At 42.2% G+C, this 23,318-nt stretch overlaps 1 protein-coding gene across 2 annotated transcripts in view; it reads right to left on the bottom strand.

Moving 5' to 3' along the window:
- Window positions 1-23,318, bottom strand: part of LOC128642851 (multidrug and toxin extrusion protein 1) — a 466,573-nt gene that overhangs the window by 278,808 nt on the left and 164,447 nt on the right. For both annotated transcript variants that reach the window (XM_053695697.1, XM_053695698.1), the window contains exon 6: window positions 14,137-14,179. In XM_053695697.1, coding sequence (XP_053551672.1) covers window positions 14,137-14,179 — 43 coding nt within the window. The remainder of the gene's footprint in view (window positions 1-14,136; window positions 14,180-23,318) is intronic.

Raw genomic sequence — 23,318 nt, 5'->3', positions numbered from 1 at the left:
TAAAAAAACAAAACCTAAGATTCAATTAAAATAAGTCTAATATTACCAAAAATAAAAGTAAAAAAAGTCTAAAATTACAGAAAAAAATAAACGAAATTGTCAAAAATAAAAAATTTAAATCTAATCTAATAACCCTATAAAAAAAAGCCCCCCCCCAAAATGAAAACACCCCCTAATCCCCTAACATTAAACTACCAATAGCCCTTAGAAAGGTCCTTTGCTTCTATAAGGTACGACAAGTCCACTGATTCATCTTTTACTTTTGGGATATTATCCTCCTGCTAACAGAAAGTGGCAAAGAGCACCACAGCAGAGCTGTCTATATAGCTCTTCCCTTAGCTCCCCCCCCCCCAGTCATTCTCTTTGCCTACTAGGAAGGGTAATGTGAAAGAGGTTATAAAATATTAGTTTTTAATTTCTTCAAACAAGAGTTTTTTGTTTTAAATGGTACCAGTATGTACTATTTACTCTCAGGCAGCAGATGGATGAAGACTTCTGCCTGGAGGATGATGATCTTAGCATTTGTCACTAAGATCCAGTGCAGTTCCCACAAAAGCTGAGGGGTACAGGAAACTTCAGTGTGAGGAACATTTTCATACTTTATAGCAGTGAGGTATGTTCAGTCATTTTTTCTGGAGAGACTGTGTATTTCAGAAAGGCTGACAGTATCCCCATGAGGGTAAGCAGTAATCATAAGAGCTTTCTCCAACATTGGTGTGTCCGGTCCACGGCGTCATCCATAACTTGTGGGAATATTCTCTTCCCCAACAGGAAATGGCAAAGAGCACAGCAAAAGCTGTCCATATAGCCCCTCCCAGGCTCCGCCCCCCCCCAGTCATTCTCTTTGCCGCTCTGAACAAGTAGCATCTCCACGGAGATGGTGAAGAGTATGTGGTGTTTAGTTGTAGTTTTTTATTCTTCTATCAAGAGTTTGTTATTTTAAAATAGTGCTGGTATGTACTATTTACTCTGAAACAGAAAGAGATAAAGAGTTCTGTTTAAAAGAGGAGTATGATTTTAGCAGCAGTAACTAAAATCAATTGCTGTTCCCACGCAGGACTGTTGAGCTGAGAGAACTTCAGTTGGGGGGAACAGTTTGCAGACTTTTCTGCTCAAGGTATGACTAGCCATTTTTCTAACAAGACTGTGTAATGCTGGAAGGCTGTCATTTTCCCTCATGGGGATCGGTAAGCCATTTTCTTAGACTTAGAAAGAATAAAGGGCTTATTATGGGCTATTAACTGGTGGACACTCTTAAGGGCTAAATCGATTGTTTATTTAAGTTGTTTTTTAAAGTTTGAAGTAATTTTCACACTTTTATTGTTTGGGGAACGTTTTTATCTACAGGCACTAGTTTAGACACCTTCCCAGTCAGGAAGGGCCTTTCACTATAGTAGGCAGAGCCTCATTTTCGCACCATTATTGCGCAGTTACTTTTGAGTACAGTGCATGCAGCTGCATGTGTGAGGGTCTGGTATCGACTGAAAACGTTCCTAGAAGGCTTGAATTGGTATCGTATACCCCCTGGGATTGGTGAAGTCGCAACAAAGGCTGTGGCTGGGGGCTCCGGTTTCCACATTTTAAGGGTTAACAGCTTGAAAATTGGGGTGCAATACTTTGAATGCATTAAGACACTGTGGTGAAAATTTGGTAAAGATTGGATAATTCCTTCATAGTTTTTCACATATTCAGTAATAAAGTGTGCCCTGTTTAACATTTAAAGAGACAGTAACGGTTTTGTTTTAAAATGGTTTTTGTGCATTAACCAGTTTAAGCCTGTTTAACATGTCTGTACCTTCAGATAGATCATGTTCTGTATGTATGGAAGCCAATGTGGTTCCCCCTTCAAATATATGTGATAATTGTGCCATAGCGTCCAAACATAGTAAGGACAGTACTGTCACAAATAGTAAGGTTGCCCAGGATGATTCCTCAGATGAAGGAAGTAGAGATAGTTCTACATCATCTCCTTCTGTGTCTATACCAGTTATGCCCGCGCAGGCGACCCCTAGTACTTCTAGGGCGCCAATGCTTGTTACTATGCAACAATTGATGGCAGTAATGGATAACTCCATAGCTAATATTTTATCCAAAATGCCAGCATTTCAGAGAAAGCGCGATTGCTCTGTTTTAAACACTGTAGAGCAGGAGGGTGCTGATGATAATTTTTCTGTCATACCCTCACACCAGTCTGAAGTGGCAGTGAGGGAGGGTTTGTCAGATGGAGAAATTTCTGATACAGGAAGAATTTCTCAGCAGGCAGAACCTGATGTTGTGACATTTAAATTTAAATTAGAGCATCTCCGCGCATTACTTAAGGAGGTGCTATCTACTCTGGATGATTGTGACAATCTGGTCATCCCAGGAAAATTGTGCAAGATGGACAAGTTCCTAGAGGTCCCGGTGCACCCTGATGCCTTTCCGATACCTAAACGGGTGGCGGACATAGTGAATAAGGAGTGGGAGAAGCCAGGCATACCTTTTGTCCCTCCTCCTATATTTAAGAAATTGTTCCCTATGGTCGACCCCAGGAAGGACTTATGGCAAACAGTCCCTAAGGTCGAGGGGGCGGTTTCTACACTAGCCAAACGCACGACCATTCCCATTGAGGACAATTGTGCTTTCAAAGATCCTATGGATAAAAAATTGGAGGGTTTGCTTAAAAAGATTTTTGTACAGCAAAAATACCTCCTCCAACCTATTTCGTACATTATTCCTGTCACTACAGCGGTGTGGTTCTGGTTCGAGGAACTGGAAAAGTCGCTCAGTAGGGAGACTCCGTATGAGGAAGTCATGGACAGAATTCACGCACTTAAGTTAGCTAATTCCTTTATTTTAGACGCTGCTTTACAGTTAGCGAGGTTAGCGGCGAAAAATTCAGGGTTTGCAATTGTGGCGCGCAGAGCGCTCTGGCTAAAGTCTTGGTCGGCGGATGTATCTTCCAAGACAAAATTGCTTAATATCCCTTTCAAAGGTAAGACCCTTTTTGGACCAGAATTGAAAGAGATTATTTCAGACATCACTGGGGGAAAGGGCCATGCCCTCCCACAAGATAGACCTTTCAAGGCTAAGAATAAGTCCAATTTTCGTTCCTTTCGCAATTTCAGGAACGGACCGGCTTCTAACTCTGCAACCTCTAGACAAGAGGGTAACACTTCCCAGACTAAACCAGCTTGGAAACCAATGCAAGGCTGGAACAAGGGTAAACAGGCCAAGAAGCCTGCTGCTGCTACCAAAACAGCATGAAGGGGTAGACCCCGATCCGGGACCGGATCTAGTAGGGGGCAGACTCTCTCTCTTTGCTCAGGCTTGGGCAAGAGATGTTCAGGATCCCTGGGCACTAGAAATAGTCTCTCTGGGGTATCTTCTAGAATTCAAGGAACTACCCCCAAGGGGAAGGTTCCACATGTCTCACTTATCCTCAAACCAAATAAAGAGACAGGCATTCTTACATTGTGTAGAAGACCTGTTAAAGATGGGAGTGATACACCCAGTTCCAACTGTGGAACAAGGTCAGGGGTTTTACTCAAACCTGTTTGTATTTCCCAAAAAAGAGGGAACTTTCAGACCAATTCTGGATTTAAAAATTCTAAACAAATTTCTCAGAGTTCCATCGTTCAAAATGGAAACCATTCGAACAATTTTACCTACAATCCAGGAGGGTCAATTTATGACTACCGTGGATTTAAAGGATGCGTATCTACATATTCCTATCCACAAAGATCATCATCAGTTCCTAAGGTTCGCCTTTCTGGACAAACATTATCAGTTCGTGGCTCTCCCATTCGGGCTAGCCTCTGCTCCCAGAATTTTCACAAAGGTGCTCGGGTCCCTTCTAGCGGTTCAAAGACCAAGGGGTATTGCAGTGGCACCTTATCTGGACGACATTCTAATCCAAGCGTCGTCTCTTTCCAAAGCAAAGGCTCATACAGACATTGTTCTAGCCTTTCTCAGATCTCACGGGTGGAAGGTGAACGTAGAAAAGAGTTCACTGTCTCCGGCGACAAGAGTTCCCTTTTTGGGAACAATAATAGATTCTTTAGAAATGAAGATCTTCTTGACAGAGGTCAGAAAGTCAAAGCTTCTAAACGCTTGTCAAGTTCTTCTCTCTATTCTGCAGCCTTCCATAGCTCAGTGCATGGAAGTAGTAGGGTTGATGGTTGCAGCAATGGACATAGTTCCTTTTGCTCGAATTCTTCTAAGACCATTACAACTGTGCATGCTCAAGCAGTGGAATGGGGACTATACAGACTTGTCTCCAAAGATTCAAGTAGACCAGATGACTAGAGACTCACTCCGTTGGTGGTTGTCCCAGGAACACCTGTCTCAGGGAATGAGTTTCCGCAGACCAAAGTGGGTCATTGTCACGACCGACGCCAGTCTATTAGGCTGGGGCGCGGTCTGGGATTCCCTGAAAGCTCAGGGTCTATGGTCTCGGGAAGAGTCTCTTCTCCCGATAAACATCCTGGAACTGAGAGCGATATTCAATGCTCTTCGGGCTTGGCCTCAACTAGCGAAGGCCGGATTCATAAGATTCCAGTCGGACAACATGACGACTGTAGCTTACATCAACCATCAGGGGGGAACCAGGAGTTCCTTGGCGATGAGAGAGGTATCCAAAATCATCGAATGGGCGGAGGATCACTCCTGCCACCTATCTGCAATCCACCTCCCAGGAGTAGACAACTGGGAGGCGGATTATCTGAGTCGTCAGACTTTCCATCCGGGGGAGTGGGAGCTCCACCCGGAGATGTTTGCCCAGTTGACTCAATTATTGGGCATTCCAGACATGGACCTGATGGCGTCCCATCAGAACTTCAAGGTCCCTTGCTACGGGTCCAGATCCAGGGATCCCAAGGCGACTCTAGTGGATGCATTAGTGGCGCCTTGGTCGTTCAACCTAGCTTATGCGTTTCCACCGTTCCCTCTCCTTCCCAGGCTTGTAGCCAGGATCAAACAGGAGAAGGCATCAGTGATTCTTATAGCTCCTGCATGGCCGCGCAGGACTTGGTATGCAGACAGGATCTTCTAGTACAAGGTCCATTCGAACATCCAAATCTAGTTTCTCTGCAGCTGACTGCTTGGAAATTGAACGTTTGATTTTATCCAAGCGTGTGTTTTCAGATTCAGTGATAGATACTCTGGTCCAAGCCAGAAAACCTGTGACTAGAAAGATTTACCATAAAATATGGAAAAGATATATCTGTTGGTGTGAATCCAAGGGATTCTCCTGGAGTAAGATTAAAATTCCTAAGATCCTCTCCTTTCTCCAAGAAGGTTTGGATAAGGGATTGTCAGTGAGTTCTTTAAAAGGACAGATTTCTGCTTTATCTATCTTATTGTTACACAAACGACTGGCAGCTGTGCCAGATGTACAAGCTTTTGTACAGGCTTTGGTCAGAATCAAGCTTGTTTACAGAACCTTGACTCCTCCCTGGAGTCTAAATTTAGTTCTTTCAGTTCTTCAAGGGGTTCCGTTTGAACCCTTACATTCCATAGATATCAAGTTACTATCTTGGAAAGTTCTGTTTTTGGTTGCTATCTCTTCTGCTAGAAGAGTTTCTGAATTATCTGCTTTGCAGTGTGATCCACCCTATCTGGTGTTCCATTCAGATAAGGTTGTTTTGCGTACCAAGCCTGGTTTTCTTCCAAAAGTTGTTTCCAACAAGAATATTAACCAGGAAATAGTTGTTCCTTCTTTGTGTCCGAATCCAGTTTCAAAGAAGGAACGTTTGTTACACAATTTAGATGTAGTCCGTGCTTTAAAGTTCTATTTAGAAGCAACAAAGGATTTCAGACAAACTTCTTTGTTTGTCATTTATTCTGGTAAGAGGAGAGGACAAAAAGCTACTGCTACCTCTCTTTCTTTCTGGCTGAAAAGCATCATCCGATTGGCTTATGAGACTGCCGGACGGCAGCCTCCTCAACGAATCACAGCTCACTCTACTAGGGCTGTGGCTTCCACATGGGCCTTCAAGAACGAGGCTTCTGTTGATCAGATATGTAAGGCAGCGACTTGGTCTTCTCTGCACACTTTTGCCAAATTCTACAAATTTGATACTTATGCTTCTTCGGAGGCTATTTTTGGGAGAAAGGTTTTGCAAGCCGTGGTGCCTTCTGTTTAGGTAACCTGATTTGCTCCCTTCATCCGTGTCCTAAAGCTTTGGTATTGGTTCCCACAAGTTATGGATGACGCTGTGGACCGGACACACCAATGTTGGAGAAAACAGAATTTATGATTACCTGATAAATTACTTTCTCCAACGGTGTGTCCAGTCCACGGCCCGCCCTGGTTTTTTAATTAGGTTTGAAAAATTTCTTTCTCTATACACTACAGTCACCACGGCACCCTATAGTTTCTCCTTTTTTTCTCCTAACCGTCGGTCGAATGACTGGGGGGGCGGAGCCTGGGAGGGGCTATATGGACAGCTTTTGCTGTGCTCTTTGCCATTTCCTGTTGGGGAAGAGAATATTCCCACAAGTTATGGATGACGCCGTGGACCGGACACACCGTTGGAGAAAGTAATTTATCAGGTAAGCATAAATTCTGTTTTTAAAGGGCATTACTAAGCTTGCATAAGGGGCTAATTAAAAAATGGTTGACACTGGTTTGTCGGCAAACGTTTTATGAACTGGGAGTGTAATTAACATTTTGTGGGCAATAACGTTTTTGTTGGCAACTTTATTGAGGGTACACTTGGCTTAATTTTTGGGTCTCAGAACCCACATGGCTAGTTTAAAACCGCTCTGGTGCAGTTCTTTGAGGCTGTAGAGACATCGAGTGAGATGGGCGGGGCCTATTTTCGCACCTCTGATGCGCAGTTGTTTTCACTCAGCAAGCAGCAAGCTCCAACTCCAGAGGGCCCTTGTGGATGTTTTGGGCCAAATCGAAGCTTTAACCCCATATTTACTATCCCTGAAGGCAGGTAGGCTGGGGATGTTTTTTTCTGGATATAGGCCTTATTTCAATCCGGTTTGCACAATAAAGGGTTAAATGTTTTCTTTTCTTGTGGGGCAAACTTAACTACACAAATTGAGTCTGCTATAAACAATTTGAAAAGTTTGGTGTATTGTAAAGCAGTTTTGCAGAACGTGTATGCTTTTTTTCTCTTAAAGGCGCAGTACCGTTTTTAAAATTGCTGATTTTTTTCACTAAATACAGTGTTTTCAAGCTTGTTTGTAGTCATTACTAGCCTGTTCAACATGTCTGACATTGAGGAAAGTCATTGTTCAATATGTTTAGAAGCCATTGTGGAACCCCCACTTAGAATGTGTCCTTCATGCACTGAAATGTCAATAAATTGCAAAGAACATATTTTAGCTACTAAAAGTATGTCGCAGGATGATTCTCAGTCAGAAGGGAATCAGGTTATGCCATCTAATTCTCCCCAAGTGTCACAACCATTAACGCCTGCACAAGCAACGCCAAGTACTTCTAGTGCGTCTAATTCTTTCACCCTGCAAGATATGGCCGCAGTTATGAATACTACCCTCACAGAGGTTTAATCTAAGCTGCCTGGGTTGCAGGGGAAGCGCAGTAGGTCTGGTGTGAGAACAAATGCTGAGCCCTCTAACGCTTTATTAGCCATATCCGATGTACACTCACAATGTTCTGAGTTGGGGGTGAGGGATTTGCTGTCCGAGGGAGAGATTTCTGATTCAGGAAAGATGTTCCCTCAGACAGACTCAGATATGACGGCTTTTAAATTTAAACTAAAACACCTCCGCTTGTTGCTCAGGGAGATTTTAGCGACTCTAGATGATTGTGACCCTATTGTAGTTCCAGAGAAATTGTGTAAAATGGACAGATTTCTAGAGGTTCCTGCCTACACTGATGTTTTTCCGGTCCCTAAGAGGATTTCGGAAATTGTTACTAAGGAGTGGGATAGACCAGGTATTCCGTTCGCTCCCCCTCCTACTTTTAAGAAAATGTTTCCCATATCAGACACCATGCTGAACTCGTGGCAGACGGTCCCTAAGGTGGAGGGAGCTATTTCTACCCTGGCAAAGCGTACAACTATACCTATTGAGGACAGTTGTGCTTTCAAAGATCCTATGGATAAAAAATTAGAGGGTCTCCTAAAGAAAATATTTGTTCATCAGGGTTTTCTTCTCCAACCTATAGCGTGCATTGTTCCTGTAACTACTGCAGCTGCTTTTTGGTTCAAGGCTCTGGTGGAGGCTCTTCAGGTTGAGACCCCATTGGATGATATTCTGGATAGAATTAGGGCTCTCAAGCTAGCTAATTCTTTCATTACAGATGCCGCTTTTCAACTGGCTAAATTAGCGGCAAAGAATTCAAGTTTTTCCATTTTAACGCATAGAGCGTTATGGCTAAAGTCCTGGTCTGCTGATGTGTCATCAAAATCTAAGCTTTTAGCCATCCCTTTTAAAGGTAAGACCCTATTCGGGCCTGAACTGAAAGAGATCATTTCAGACATCACTGGTGGGAAAGGCCATGCCTTTCCTCAGGATAAGACAAATAAGATGAGGACCAAACAAAATAATTTTCTTTCCTTTCGAAACTTCAAAGGTGGTCCCCTCTACCTCTTCCCCTGCTGCAAAACAAGGGGGGAATTTTGCTCAATCCAAGTCAGTCTGGAGACCTAACCAGACTTGGAACAAAGGTAAACAGGCCAAGAAGCCCACTGCTGCCACCAAGACAGCATGAAGGGTTAGCCCCCGATCCGGGACCGGATCTAGTAGGGGGCAGACTTTCTCTCTTTGCTCAGGCTTGGGCAAGAGATGTTCAGGACTCCTGGGCTTTAGAAATAGTAACCCAGGGGTATCTTCTGAATTTCAAAGATTCTCCTCCAAGGGGGAGATTCCATCTTTCTCAATTGTCTGCAGACCAGACAAAAAGAGAGGCGTTCTTATGCTGTGTAGAAGACATATATACCATGGGAGTGATCCGCCCAGTTCCGAAAGCAGAACAGGGGCAGGGGTTTTACTCCAATCAGTAAAAGAGGGAACCTTCAGACCAATTTTAGATCTCAAGATCCTAAACAAATTCCTCAGAGTCCCATCTTTCAAGATGGAGACCATTCAGACTATTTTACCAATGATCCAGGAGGGTCAATATATGACTACCGTGGACTTAAAGGATGCGTATCTACACATCCCTATCCACAAAGATCATCACCAGTTCCTCAGGTTCGCCTTTCTGTACAAGCATTACCAGTTTGTAGATCTTCCCCTCGGGTTGGCCACAGCTCCCAGAATTTTCACAAAGGTGCTAGGGTCCCTTCTGGTGCCTTATCTGGACGATATCTTAATTCAGGCGTCGACTTACCAACTAGCCAAGTCTCACACGGACATCGTGTTGGCTTTTCTAAGACCTCACGGGTGGAAGGTGAACGTAAAAAAGAGTTCACTTATCCCTCTCACAAGAGTTCCATTCCTGGGAACTCTGATAGATTCGGTGGACATGAAAATTTTTCTGACGGAGGTCAGGAAATCAAAGATTTTAACCACTTGCCGAGCTCTTTATTCCATTCCTCGGCCGTCAGTGGCTCAGTGTATGGAGGTAATCAGACTGATGGTAGCGGCAATGGACATAGTGCCGTTTGCTCGCTTGCATCTCAGACCACTGCTAATATGCATGCTCAAACAGTGGAATGGGGATTATGCAGATTTATCTCCTCAGATAAATTTGGATCAAGAAACTAGAGACTCTCTTCTTTGGTGGTTGTCACAGGATCATCTGTCCCAGGGAATGTGTTTCCGCAGGCCAGCGTGGGTCATAGTGACGACGAACGCCAGCCTATTGGGCTGGGGTGCAGTCTGGAATTCCCTGAAAGCACAGGGTTTGTGGACTCAGGAGGAGGCTCTCCTCCCGATAAATATCCTAGAACTGAGAGCGATATTCAACGCGCTTCAGGCGTGGCCTCAGCTGGCTTCGGCCAGATTCATAAGATTCCAGTCGGACAATATCACGACTGTAGCATATATCAATCATCAGGGGGGAACAAAGAGTTCTCTAGTGATGATAGAGGTTACCAAAATAATTCGATGGGCAGAGACTCACTCTTGCAATCTATCAGCAATCTATATCCCAGGAGTGGAGAACTGGGAAGCAGATTTTCTAAGTCGTCAGACTTTTCATCCGGGAGAGTGGGAACTCCATCCGGAGGTGTTTGCACAATTGATTCAGCAATGGGTCACACCAGAATTGGATCTGATGGCGTCTCGTCAGAGCGCCAAACTTCCTTGTTACGGGTCCAGGTCAAGGGATCGTCAGGCAGTACTGATAGATGCTCTAGCAGTACCCTGGTCTTTCAACCTGTCTTATGTGTTTCCACCATTTCCTCTCCTTCCTCGTTTGATTGCCAGAATCAAACAGGAGAGAGCTTCAGTGATTTTGATAGCACCTGCGTGGCCACGCAGGACTTGGTATGCAGACCTGGTGGACATGTCATCTCTTCCCCCATGGACTTTGCCACTGAGACAGGACCTTCTGATTCAAGGTCCATTCCAGCATCCAAATCTACTTTCTCTGCGGCTGACTGCTTGGAGTTTGAACGCTTGATTTTATCCAAGCGGGTTTCTCTGAGTCAGTCATAGATACCTTGATTCAGGCTCGAAAGCCTGTCACTAGGAAAATTTATCATAACATATGGCGTAAATATCTTTATTGGTCGAATCCAAAGGCTACTCATGGAGTAAGATCAGGATTCCTAAGATTTTGTCCTTTCTCCAAGAAGGATTGGAGAAGGGGCTATCAGCTATTTCCTTAAAGGGACAGATATCTGCTTTATCAATTCTACTGCACAAGCGTCTGGCAGATGTTCTAGATGTTCAGTCTTTCTGTCAGGCTTTAGTTAGAATCAAGCCTGTGTTTAAATCTGTTGCTCCGCCATGGAGTTTGAATTTAGTTCTTAAAGTTCTTCAAGGGGTTCCATTTGAACCTATGCATTCCATAGATATTAAGCTTCTATCTTGGAAAGTTCTGTTTTTAGTTGCTATCTCTTTGGCTCAAAGAGTTTCTTAACTATCTGCATTGCAATGCGACTTGCCTTATCTTGTTTTCCGTGCTGATAAGGTGGTTTTGCGTACCAAACCTGGATTCCTTCCTAAGGTTGTTACTAATAGGAATATCAATTGTTGTTTCTTCTCTGTGTCCTAATCCTTCCTCTAAGAAGGAGCATCTGTTGCACAACTTGGACGTGGTTCGTTCTTTGAAGTTTTACTTGCAAGCAACCAAAGATTTCCGTTAAACACCTTCCTTGTTTGTTATCTATTCTGGAAAACGTAGAGGTAAAAAAGCTATGGCTACCTCTTTCTTTTTGGCTGAAAAGCATCATCCGTTTGGCATATGAGACTGCTGGACAGCAGCCTCCTGAAAGGATTACTACAGCTCACTCTACTAGAGAGGTGGCTTCCACATGGGCTTTTAAAAATTATGCTTCTGTTGAACAGATTTATAAGGCTGCGACTTGATCTTCGCTTCATACCTTTTACAAATTTGATACTTTTGCTTCTTCGGAGGCTATTTTTGGGAGAAAAGTTCTTCAAGCAGTGGTGCCTTATGTTTAACCATGTGTCTTGTCCCTCCCGTTCATCCATGTCCTGTAGCTTTGGTATTGTATCCCACAAGTAAAGGATGAATCCGTGGACTCGTCGTACCTTATAGAAGAAAATAAATTTATGCTTACCTGATAAATTAATTTCTTCTATGGTACGACGAGTCCACGGCCCGCCCTGTCATTTTAAAACAGATTATATTTTTGTGATTTAAACATCAGTCACCTCTGCACCTTTTAGTTTCTCCTTTTTCTTCCTGTACCTTCGGTCGAATGACTGGGGGGTGGAGCTTAGGGAGGAGCTACATAGACAGCTTTGCTGTGGTGCTCTTTGCCACTTCCTGTTAGCAGGAGGATAATATCCCACAAGTAAAGGATGAATCCGTGGACCCGTCGTACCATAGAAGAAATTAATTTATCAGGTAAGCATAAATTTACTTTTGTAGGGCATTGCCCTAAAGCGATCAGCTCTTTTACCTAAATAAAGTACAAATTAACCCCTAACAGTAAACCCCACCAACTTACCAAACCCCCCAAAATAAAAAAACTAACGCAAAAAACCTAAGCTACCCATTGCCCCTAAAGGGGCATTTGTATGGGCATTGCCATTAAAAGGGCAATCAGCTCTTTTGCAGCCCATTAAATTAAAATAAAAAATAGGTACTCACCATTCCTGAATTCCGGCGGTAAAGGTCTTCTTCCAGGCAGCGACATCTTCATCGAGCGCGGGGACCTATTCTATCTTCATCCGGAGCGGAGGTGGCTTTGGAGCAAGAACGGCGGCCGCGGAGCAGGACTAGCATGAAGGATCCTCTTCATGCGAGCATTGCCGCACACTGAAGCTTGAATGCAAGCTACCCATTTTATATTTGGGGCACCTTGCATTCCTATTGGCTGATTTGAACAGCCAATAGGATTTCAGTAGCTCTCATCCTATTTGCTGATATGAAATTTTCAGCCTATAGGAATGTAAGGTACCACAAATATAAAACAAGTACCTTGCATTCAAGCTTCAGTGTGCGGTGGTGATAAGAGGATCCTCTGCGCTGGATGTCTCCACGGCTGCTGTTTCTGCTTCCTGGCAACCTCCACTCTGTGCCGCCTTTGCTCCAGATGAAAATAGAAGAGGTCCCTGCGCTGGATGAAGATGTTGCTGTTTGGAAGAAGACCTTCACCGCCGGACTTAAGGAATTGTGAGTACCTATTTCGGGGTTAGACTTAGGGGCTTTTTTATTTTAATGGCCTGCAAAAGAGCTGATTGCTCTTTTAAGGGCAATGCCCATACAATTGCCCCTTTAGGGGCAATGGGTAGCTTATGTTTTTTTAGTGTTAGTTTTTTTTATTTTTGGGGGTTTTGTGGGTGGGGGTTTACTTTTAGGGGTAACTTGTACTTTATTTTTCGTAGAAGAGCTCATCGCTTTGGGGCAATGGCCAACAAAAGGCCCTTTTAAGGGCTATTGGTAGTTTAGTGTTAGATTAGGGTTTTTTTTTATTTTGGGGGAGTTATTTTTATAGGGGTATTAGATTAGGTTAAAAAAAATATTTTAGATAATTTCGTTTATTTTTTTCTGTAATTTTAGATTTATTTTTTCTGTAATTTTAGATTTATTTTTTTCTGTAATTTTAGATTGTTTTAATTCAATCTTATTTTTTTTTAAGTAATGTTAGGATTTTTTATTTTAATTGTATGTTAGGATTTTTTAATTTTTTTAATTTTTTAAATAAATTTATTAGTAAGGCAGTCTTTTTTATTTTATATAATTGTGGTTAATTTAGGGGCTGTTAGGTTAGGGGGCTTAGTACTTAGATTCATTCTTTGCATTGAGGGAGGATGGCGGTTTAGGGGTTAATTAGGTAGATTTCGTTGTGGGGGATGGCGGATTAGGGGTTACTAGTTTATTTAGGTTTATTGCGTTGCGGGGGGTGGTGGGTTAGGGGTTTAAACTTTATTGGGTACTTCGCGATGTGGGAGTTGGCGGATTAGGGGTTAATAGATTTTATTTAGTTATTGCGGTAAGGGAAGGCAGTTGACAGGTAGATATTTCGCATGTGTTGAGACTTCCAGGGAGTTACGGTGCTCATATACTCAACGCAAGGCTTGTGTGCTGCCTATGCGTGGCGAGGTGAAAATGGAGTAAAATTTCTCCATTTTTTCTGCGTAAATCCTTGCGCTGAATATGTGATACCGATTTGCAATGCCGGTTCTATGTTATTTTATGGGAGTAAAAACTGCGGGCAACGGGTGAAATATACGCGCCACATTTGTATACGGCGCCGTATATGTGATCGCTCACTTCAACTAAAAACTGGTGTCGCCGGCTACGCTGCATATGTAATCTCACCCTATGTCGTCAGAAGCAAAAAACACCACTGCCAAAAAAGTCAAAAAGGTGTGGTACTTGAATACTGGTGCACAGGCCCTTACAGAATATGTGTGTATGCTGCAGAAAAACAGTAATAACGTTTATTAGAAGCATGTTTGCTAATGGAAAAAATGATTCTATTGCAAATTGAAATGCACCCGTGCACATTTCAATTTTGACCATTATATCCTTTTTAATATCCCTTGTGTATATGGACAACTTTGTACGTACAGACAACACAAGACACTTACCGGTAGGGCTGGTATGAAAATCAGTACATACATCTGGGTCAATCTGAAAGAAAATGACAGTCCAACATAAATGCAATGTACAGACAAAAAAAAAAGTTATATACATAAAAATACAACAGTACAGAAGCAGCTGTTAAGGCATAAACAATTAGCTTTTTTACTATAAGAATTCTTCATTTACTGTTTCAAATTTAACAGTGTGACTGATTTGATTTTGAAGAATCAAATCAGCCAATAGGAATGCAAGGTATGCCATTTTAAAATGGGTACCTTGCATTCAACTTCAGTGTAAGGCGGTGATCGTATGAAGAGGATGCTCCGCGCAGGTTCTCTTTGCCCTCCAGGATAGCTCTGCTCTGTGCTGCCGAGATGAAGATAGAAGACGTCCCCGAGATGGATGAAGGTGTCGCCGACTGGATGAAGACTTCTCGCCGCCCGGATGAAGATGGATGTCCAGACTTCAGGAACAGTGAGTAGATTTTATGGGGTTAGTGTTAGGGTTTTTTAAAGTTTTTTGGGTGTTTTTTTTTTTTTTGATTAGGGATGGGCACTTGTAAACGAGCTGAATGACCTTAGGTTTTTTTATTTTGGGGGTTTTGTTGGGTGGGGGGTTTACTTTTAGAGCTGTTTAACTTAGTGCAATGCCCTACAAAACGCCCTTTTAAGGGCTATTGGTAGTTTATTGTAGGTTAGGGGATGTTTTAATTTTGAGGGGCGCTTTTTTATTTTTTTAGGGCTATTAGATTAGTTGTAATTGTTTTTATTTTTGATAATTTCGTTTATTATTTTTTTTTAATCTTAGAGTTTTTTATTTTTCCTAATTTAGTGTTTATTATTTTTTGTAATGTTAGATTTTAAAAAAAAAATTGTAGTGTTTTTAATTGGTAGTTTTTATTTTATTTTATTAGAATAGTTATGTTAGGTTAATTTATTGTTTAAACAGTTTCTTTTTATTTCACAGGTAAGTTTTTATATTTTTAAAGATAGATATATTGTAATTTTAATTTTAAGTAAGGGGGTGTTAGGTTTAGGGATTAATAGGTTTAGTTTAGTAGTTACGATGTGAGGGGCTGGAGGATTAGGGTTTAATACTTTATCATAGTGTTGGCGATGTGGGGGGCTGGCAGTTTAGGGGTTAATAGGTTTATTTAGGTGTCAACGATGTCGGGGGCAGTGGATTATGAGTGTCAGGGTATCTGTAAATGTCAGTGGAAAATACATATATATATATATATATAAATATATATATATGATAAAATAAGTATGAAATCTCTCAAATAGTAAGTTTGAGCATGCTCATTTTATCACTGAATACATTCTATGTATTCCAAATCTGAGATCAGACATGAAACACTTTCTCCTGATTAACATAACATCTAAGAGTTCAAAAGAGAGCATCTGTCTCATTAACCAGCACAACCCCCTGGGTTGATGGAGGCAATAGTCTGTGTTTTGGTGGAAAATATGCTCAGAAGCCTTTTGAAAATTCTCAATATACATCCTGATCTGGGAGAAGCATATGCCAAGCTTTACTAACAGACACATGTGATAATTTAACACCATAGCTCACTGGATTTCGTTTGAAGCTTAATTAGATTAAGAGAAGCCAGTTTTAGCTGAAGACGTTATTCATCCCCTCTAGATGTTAAGTGCCCCCTGTTGAGTTTTAAATACACAAAGTTCAGACATACATCTCAATTTTAAAACAAATAGCTAAACAGAAACACATGTGACATTGCAGCTGTTAAATTCATTTTTAAAATACAACCTATATAATTTTAAATACTGTGTAAAAATGTGTATTTGTGGACCTAAAAAGCAGTGACTAATAGTAAAATATTAGATAAATATTTGCTGAGCTTGATAAATACTGCAAATAGATGTATAAATGTTTGACATTTTTTTTTGTTTAAACATTTTTTTTTATTGAAAATTTTACTAAAATACAAAATATATACGTTTCAACGTTGCAAAGAAAAAAAAGGGTAAATGTTTTCCAAATGATTACAGTCTGATGACATAAAGGAAAGAATTCAAAATGTTCACATTCTGTGCTATCCACAAAAAAATAAATAAAAAAAAATAAAAAAAGGTTGAGGTTTAAGAAAAAACACATAATATATAGCCAACACGGAAACTGTATTATCAAAATAGTACCTCACTCTGCACAGTAGTGTGAACTACACAATAACATAAAAGACAAAAATTCATACTGGATTATACCCCATGAGTCATATGTGAAAGAACAAACAATACTTAGACTGTAGCAACATAAAGAAACCCAAGCAGTAAAAAATATTAACTAAGAGCCGTGGCCCCATAACCAGTCAAATACTCCAGGAAAGGCTGTGACAAGAGTGCTCCCGACCCTAAAAGGGTATAGAACAAAGAAATGAAAAATGAATAGAGAGGAAAGGGAAGAAGAAGGGGGGAGAAAAAAAAGGGGAGGGGGGAAGGGAAGGCTAGGGGACAGTGTCCCCGGTTGACTGATGCTGTCCCAGGGATAGAGGCAGTCGCTTACCCATTTTATTGAGTACGTAAATTCCCCCTGACTCAAGACATTGTCTCCAAAGTTCCCAGCTCAGGCAATGAACATCAATTTTGTTGTTAGCCACGAAAATAGGACACTCCATAGTCTCCATATGTGTCATAATTGTAAGGACTAGGGGCCACCCTGGACTTTTAGGCTGGCGCCAGGATCTGGCTATAGCCAGTTTAACTGCAGTAAACAAGTATTTGCATATGTGACAAACCAAGGTTATCCAACCCTGCGCCAGTCACTTATTTGGCACAGAAAGGGTTTTCAGCCCCCTTTTCTGTCACCAACAGGTCACAATCTAGCCACACCAGGCAAGCTTGTGATTCAGTTTAGTGGGTGCAAGAGTTAACCGCACTCCCTTAATCTGTACTAGACGTAAGAGAAATGCCCAACACTCCCTTTCAATGCCACCCACGATAAACTATCAATCCTATAGCTCAAATACTGCCAACACTTAAAATTTATTAAAGGGGAAAATCCTAAGGAAAAACCCAGACTTTACACATTACCTCTAGAAATACAATTTAGCAGAAAATAACCTAAATTATACAGTTCTAATATTCCAGTTTCTTTCAGTATCGTGGTTCAATTATTAGTCAAAGGCCAAACTTAATAAAGGAATTATTTATTATGCCAAAAATATTATGCACAATGCATTATTAATAAAAAGTTGTTACAAATAAAATTACACACGCAAACAGTGTTTTAAAATAAAAAGGAGAAAAACAGAATTGAATACTTTCCTAGTCTTCAAGATCTGTGCCCGGGGATGGCAGGAAAAAGATGGCTCCTTACTTCTGTACAGCAGCTCCCCTTGTAAGAATGACAATCTTATTGTTAAAAAATAAGATTCTTAAAACTACTTTTCAGAGATCAGGTTGCTTAACCACACCCTCCTGGGCGGGCTAAGAAACCCCCCTGTCTTTACAACCTTCAATAGACTAATTTCTTGCCTGAATTTATACAATCCAGTATAATTTCTGCTAGGTAAGAAATTTCTATATTTACATATCTAGAACCTTTTATTTTTTTGGGGAGAATCGGTTTGATATCAAATATGCCATAGGTTGTCATATTTACCTTCCTTTAAGGGTATAGCAGTTTTAACACACATATATACATAACCCATGTCCCTTTATTGACCTCCTCATGAGATGTGCTGGGGGGCCCTGTTCTACATCATGCCCTGCTGCTGACAGCTTAGGCCATAAAAGTCTGTCCTGTTTACACTGCCAAGCATTTATGATGCTCCTGGCACTTCAAAGAAGACACAAACACAATTCTTCTTGAAAAACAAATAACTGTTTTGAGTCCAAGCTACACAAAGTTAACTCCTTAGCAGCTGAATCCTGAGATATTCGTGACACCTCCCCCAATAAGAGACGCAAAAGGGGGTGGCTACGAGCCACTCCCTATGCATATTAAAAGGAGCTTCCCCTTGTGGTGAGAACACCATTGCCAGACAGATTGCACCTAGCAGTTTTGGCAGCAGGATGCTCTCCATTTAAAAGTGACACACTAGTTGCTCTACCCAACCGATTGAATATATTGCAGGGCCCCTCCCATACAGCCTCTAGTTTGTTCTGTCTCATTCTCTGTCACCCACAATCTTTCACACTCACTCTGGGGGTCCCTCAAAGATTATTCTGTACCCTCCTCCCCCACACACTCTGACATCTGTGGCTTTGCTGCTTCTGTCATAGAGTGGGCTAGTTTGCCCCCCTGCTCACTCTCACAGTCAGTCTGCCACTTTGCATAGTCACACAGAATCTGGGATCCTTTTGACACTGGTGCAGACAAGCACACATCTTCCTTCTGCCATTTATCCCAACTATTGTGTCTTTTCACAGGGTACGGAATTGTCCCTGGCAGAGCCTGGCACACATCATCCAACGGCCCAGTCACCCAGTCATTCTCTCCCCCACACACTCTGACATCTGTGGCTTTGCTGCTTCTGTCATAGAGTGGGCTAGTTTGCCCCCCTGCTCTGTCTCACAGTCAGTCTGCCACTTTGCATAATCACACAGAATCTGGGATCCTTTTGACACTGGTGCAGACAAGCACACATCTTCCTTCTGCCATTTATCCCAACTATTGTGTCTTTTCACAGGGTACGGAATTGTCCCTGGCAGAGACTGGTACACATCATCCAGCGGCCCAGTCACCCAGTCATTCTCTCCCCCATCAATCTCACCTCCTTCTATAGAATCCTCTGATTCAATCACAGACAGACATGCACCCCTCATCTGCCTTCTCTCACAGACAAGTTCTTCCCGTACACAGACCCACACAGTCTAGATGCCTTTCTCCCCCATCAGTCTCACCCTGTACAGCTAACGGTAATTCTGCCAATACTGCTGGGTTAAGTACGGTAAGACACACACACCGTCTGTCTGTTGTTCTCCCCAATCAGTCTCTTCTCTTACAGATTCACCTCTCAGCACAGACACCCCCAGTTCAGGCACAGCCCTGCGCACACATGCACTCTGTCCTCCCTCCTGGTCATAATGTCTCTGAGCATTTTTACACACAGCCCTTTCCACATAAGGGTCTGCAACTAATGTCACTAGGTCACATGTAGCATTGTCAGGCACATAAAGAGATAACAATCTACCCAAATCAGTACCCAGTAAAACATCATTAGGGATATTTTCATGTACCCCCACATTTCTTAAACCTCTCCCCACTCCCCAATCAAGATATACACGTGCCATAGGCACTGCAAGTTTCATTCCCCCAATCCCTTTAACTGCTAGAGTCTTTCCAGGGATAATGTTCTCAGAGTTCACTAGCTTTGGATGCAGCATAGTCACTTCTGCACCTGTGTCCCTTAGCCCGAAGGTTACCTTATCTCCAACAGTCACAGGTTGCAAGTTCTCATGGTTGTTTTCCTCTGGACAGGTAACAAACAAAACAGATGCTGGTACTTCTGAGGGATTACTCCCTCCAGCTGATTGCCCCAAGTTAATCCTCTCTGGGCAAGTGGAGCTGATGTGGCCCACTTTGTTGCAAACAAAACATCTGCGGGTATCTCCCTGCCCAGATGCAGCACCCGCCCCTCCTTTCCCAGAGGGAGCAGACACACTGGATAAAGGCACAGCAGGCTTTGTGAAGGGGGGTCGTGCAGCAGCTCCTTTACAGGTGGATCCCCCCTTAGAAAAGGATTTTCTCCCATTCTCTGGAGACCTGTTAGCTGTGTAAAAATCAGCCAGCTCGCCAGCTTCCAATGCTGTTATGGGCTTCCGATCTAAAACCCATTCTTGAACTCCGGCTGGGCACAGCTGCATAAATTGCACCTTCACCATCAAATCGTCCAGCTCCTCCATAGTGGCAACTTTTAATCCTCTGACCCACTGTTTAAAGGCTGTCATCAAGTTCCCAACAGCTGTAATATAGCTCTCTGACAAACCTTTCTGCAGAGAACGGAATTTCTTTCGGTAAACTTCAGGAGTAAGATTTTATCTCCTCTGCAGTGCAGCTTTAATGGAATCATAGTCCTGATCAAACTCTGGGGGTAGTTCAGCAAACACCTCCAGTGCAGGACCTTTCAGGCCAGGGGTAAGGTACTTGGCCCACTGCTCCCTTGGCAACTGGAACTGTCTGCAAACTGTCTCAAAGCTACGCAGGAATACATCCACATCTCCATCTTTCTCCAGGGTGGGAAAATTCTCTGCACACACTCTGGGAGCAGGGGGGTCTCTAGGTTCACTAACAACAGGTGAGACCATCCCTCTCTCCAACCATGCAAGCTGCAGCTGATTCTCTCTCCGCCTGTAGAGCAGCAGCCTGTCTTTCAGCTGCCAGAGCCTCTCTCTCAGCTGCCAGAGACGCCTGTCTCTCAGCCACAGCAGCCTGTCGTTCAGCAGCCTGTCTCTCAGCTGCCAGAGTAGCCTGTCGTTCAGCAGCCTGTCTTTCATAAAACTTTTTAATCAGTTCCATGCGCAAACTTGCATCCACTGAGCCCATATGTTTAAGAACAGTTTGCAAATAACAGTCCAATGGATCCCCAGATCCTGATGAATCACCGCCCACAGCTGCAGACATCTCTCCTGGGACTTCAACTGGTGTGATTTGGCTGTTATCATATTCAACAAGAGCTTGTATTAGTAAATCTTTGTTCTTTGAACGTATTGGAATATCCCGCTCCTGGCATAGGAGTATAAGTGCCTCTCTAGATTGCTGCTCGTATGCCTCCATAGCAAAAATAAAATAGAAAAGAAAACAGAGAACAGTGACTATATAATGCACTGAGTTTTAGCCTTTGGAAATTGTAGGAAACAATTTCTTTTATTACCGGGATTTTCACACTAGCAAATCCACAAGCACTAAAATCTAATAATAAAAAAAATTATCTACACCGCTGCCACCAATTTGTGACGAACCAAGGTTATCCAACCCTGCGCCAGTCACTTATTTGGCACAGAAAGGGTTTTCAGCCCCCTTTTCTGTCACCAACAGGTCACAATCTAGCCACACCAGGCAAGCTTGTGATTCAGTTTAGTGGGTGCAAGAGTTAACCGCACTCCCTTTATCTGTACTAGACGTAAGAGAAATGCCCAACACTCCCTTTTAGTGCCACCCACAATAAACTATAAATCCTATAGCTCAAATACTGCCACCACTTAAAATTTATTAAAGGGAAAAATCCTAAGGAAAAACCCAGACTTTACACATTACCTCTAGAAATACAATTTAGCACAAAATAACCTAAATTATACAGTTCTAATATTCCAGTCTCTTTCAGTAACGTGGTTCAATTATTAGTCAAAGGCCAAACTTAATAAAGGAATTATTTATTATGCCAAAAATATTATGCACAATGCATTATTAATAAAAAGTTGTTACAAATAAAATTACACACGCAAACAGTGTTTTAAAATAAAAAGGAGAAAAACAGAATTGAATACTTTCCTAGTCTTCAAGATCTGTGCCCGGGGATGGCAGGAAAAAGAGGGCTACTTACTTCTGTACAGCAGCTCCCCTTGTAAGAATGACAATCTTATTGTTAAAAAATAAGATTCTTAAAACTATTTTTCAGAGATCAGGTTGCTTAACCACACCCTCCTGGGCGGGCTAGGAAACCTTCTTGTCTTTACATCCTTCAATAGACTAATTTCTTGCCTGAATTTATACAATCCAGTATAATTTCTGCTAGGTAAGAAATTTCTATATTTACATATCTAGAACCTTTTAGTTTTATTGGGAGAATCGGTTTGATATCAAATATGCCGTAGGTTGTCATATTTACCTTCCTTTAAGGGTATAGCAGTTTTAACACACATATATACATAACCCATGTCCCTTTATTGACCTCCTCATGAGATGTGCTGGGGGGCCCTGTTCTACATCATGCCCTGCTACTGACAGCTTAGGCCATAAAAGTCTGTCCTGTTTACACTGCCAAGCATTTATGATGCTCCTGGCACTTCAAAGAAGAGACAAACACAATTCTTCTTGAAAAAACAAATAACTGTTTTGAGTCCAAGCTACACAAAGTTAACTCCTTAGCAGCTGAATCCTGAGATATTCGTGTCAGCATATGTTGAGAACCTGAGCCGGGCGCCTCTCAGAGAACATATGGAACAGACCCTTCAGAGCATGGTCTCCCCAACTTACTCCAAACCGCCTACAACATTAAAGAGCCTTAGTTCAAAGCCTATGGATTTTGGGGCATGACCACCATATATGAGCTGCAGAACCTAGTCTAGATTTGAAATAATCTGAGAGGGGTTAAGTGCCATTGGAATAGGATTTTGTGGAACAGTTCCAAATAGATGACATTATGTATAGCGTTCTTGGTGTGTAATATGGCTCCAGACCACGACTCCTCCGATGCCTCAAATCCAAGCACTCTCTCCCACTTCTTAACCTGGGGGATCTTACAAAAAACAAGTGTATTCAAAAAATCCATGTAGGCCATAGATAATATCTTAGGGATGCGTGTCTCTGGGCTCCATCTTCTCTCCCATTTAGTACATAATTTAGGAGGGGCATCAAGGAACCCCCAAGATCTCAAGAAGCTCTTTAACCTATAAAATTCAAAATAAAAAGGGGCCTGTGTGGGTACTTGATTTGAAAGGCAGCTACTGACATGGGCGACCTGCCTACCCATAAATCCGACACCGTCGAAAACCCCTGTTCCTCCCACCACTCTAAGTGTGAGTTTGGTAAGGCTTGCAGAAGGCCAGCTAAGGAATGTATTGGAGAAGGTTGCGGGGATATGCCAGCAGAGTGACGAATTTTGTCCCAAAACCAAAGATTTGCTTGTACTATATAATTCTCAGAAATAGTCGAATGCCTAATATGTTTAGGAATCCAGATTAAATATTGCAAGGGGATTCCTGGAGTATAGAATTTTGTTCTATAACCGCCCATCTACTAGTCAACGTACGGTCACCCCAGGCCCATAGATGAGCTAGTCTCGCTGCCTCATGGTATTTGATAATATTGGGAAGAGCGGCCCCCTGCCAAAACCGGATTATATAGGTATTTTACTGCAATCCTTGACCGTTTTCCCTTCCAAATGAAAAGATTACATATCCTCTGAAATTGGATTAGTAAAGGATTGGGAATCGGTATTGGGAGACAGCGGAAAAGGTATGTTATTTTGGGAAGTAAGTTCATTTTTACCCCAGTTATGCGC

This window comes from Bombina bombina, chromosome 12 (assembly GCF_027579735.1).
Source record: "Bombina bombina isolate aBomBom1 chromosome 12, aBomBom1.pri, whole genome shotgun sequence".
Lineage (NCBI taxonomy): Eukaryota > Metazoa > Chordata > Amphibia > Anura > Bombinatoridae > Bombina > Bombina bombina.
Note: the sequence above shows the minus strand (reverse complement) of the source record. Positions and strands in the feature narration are given on the sequence as shown.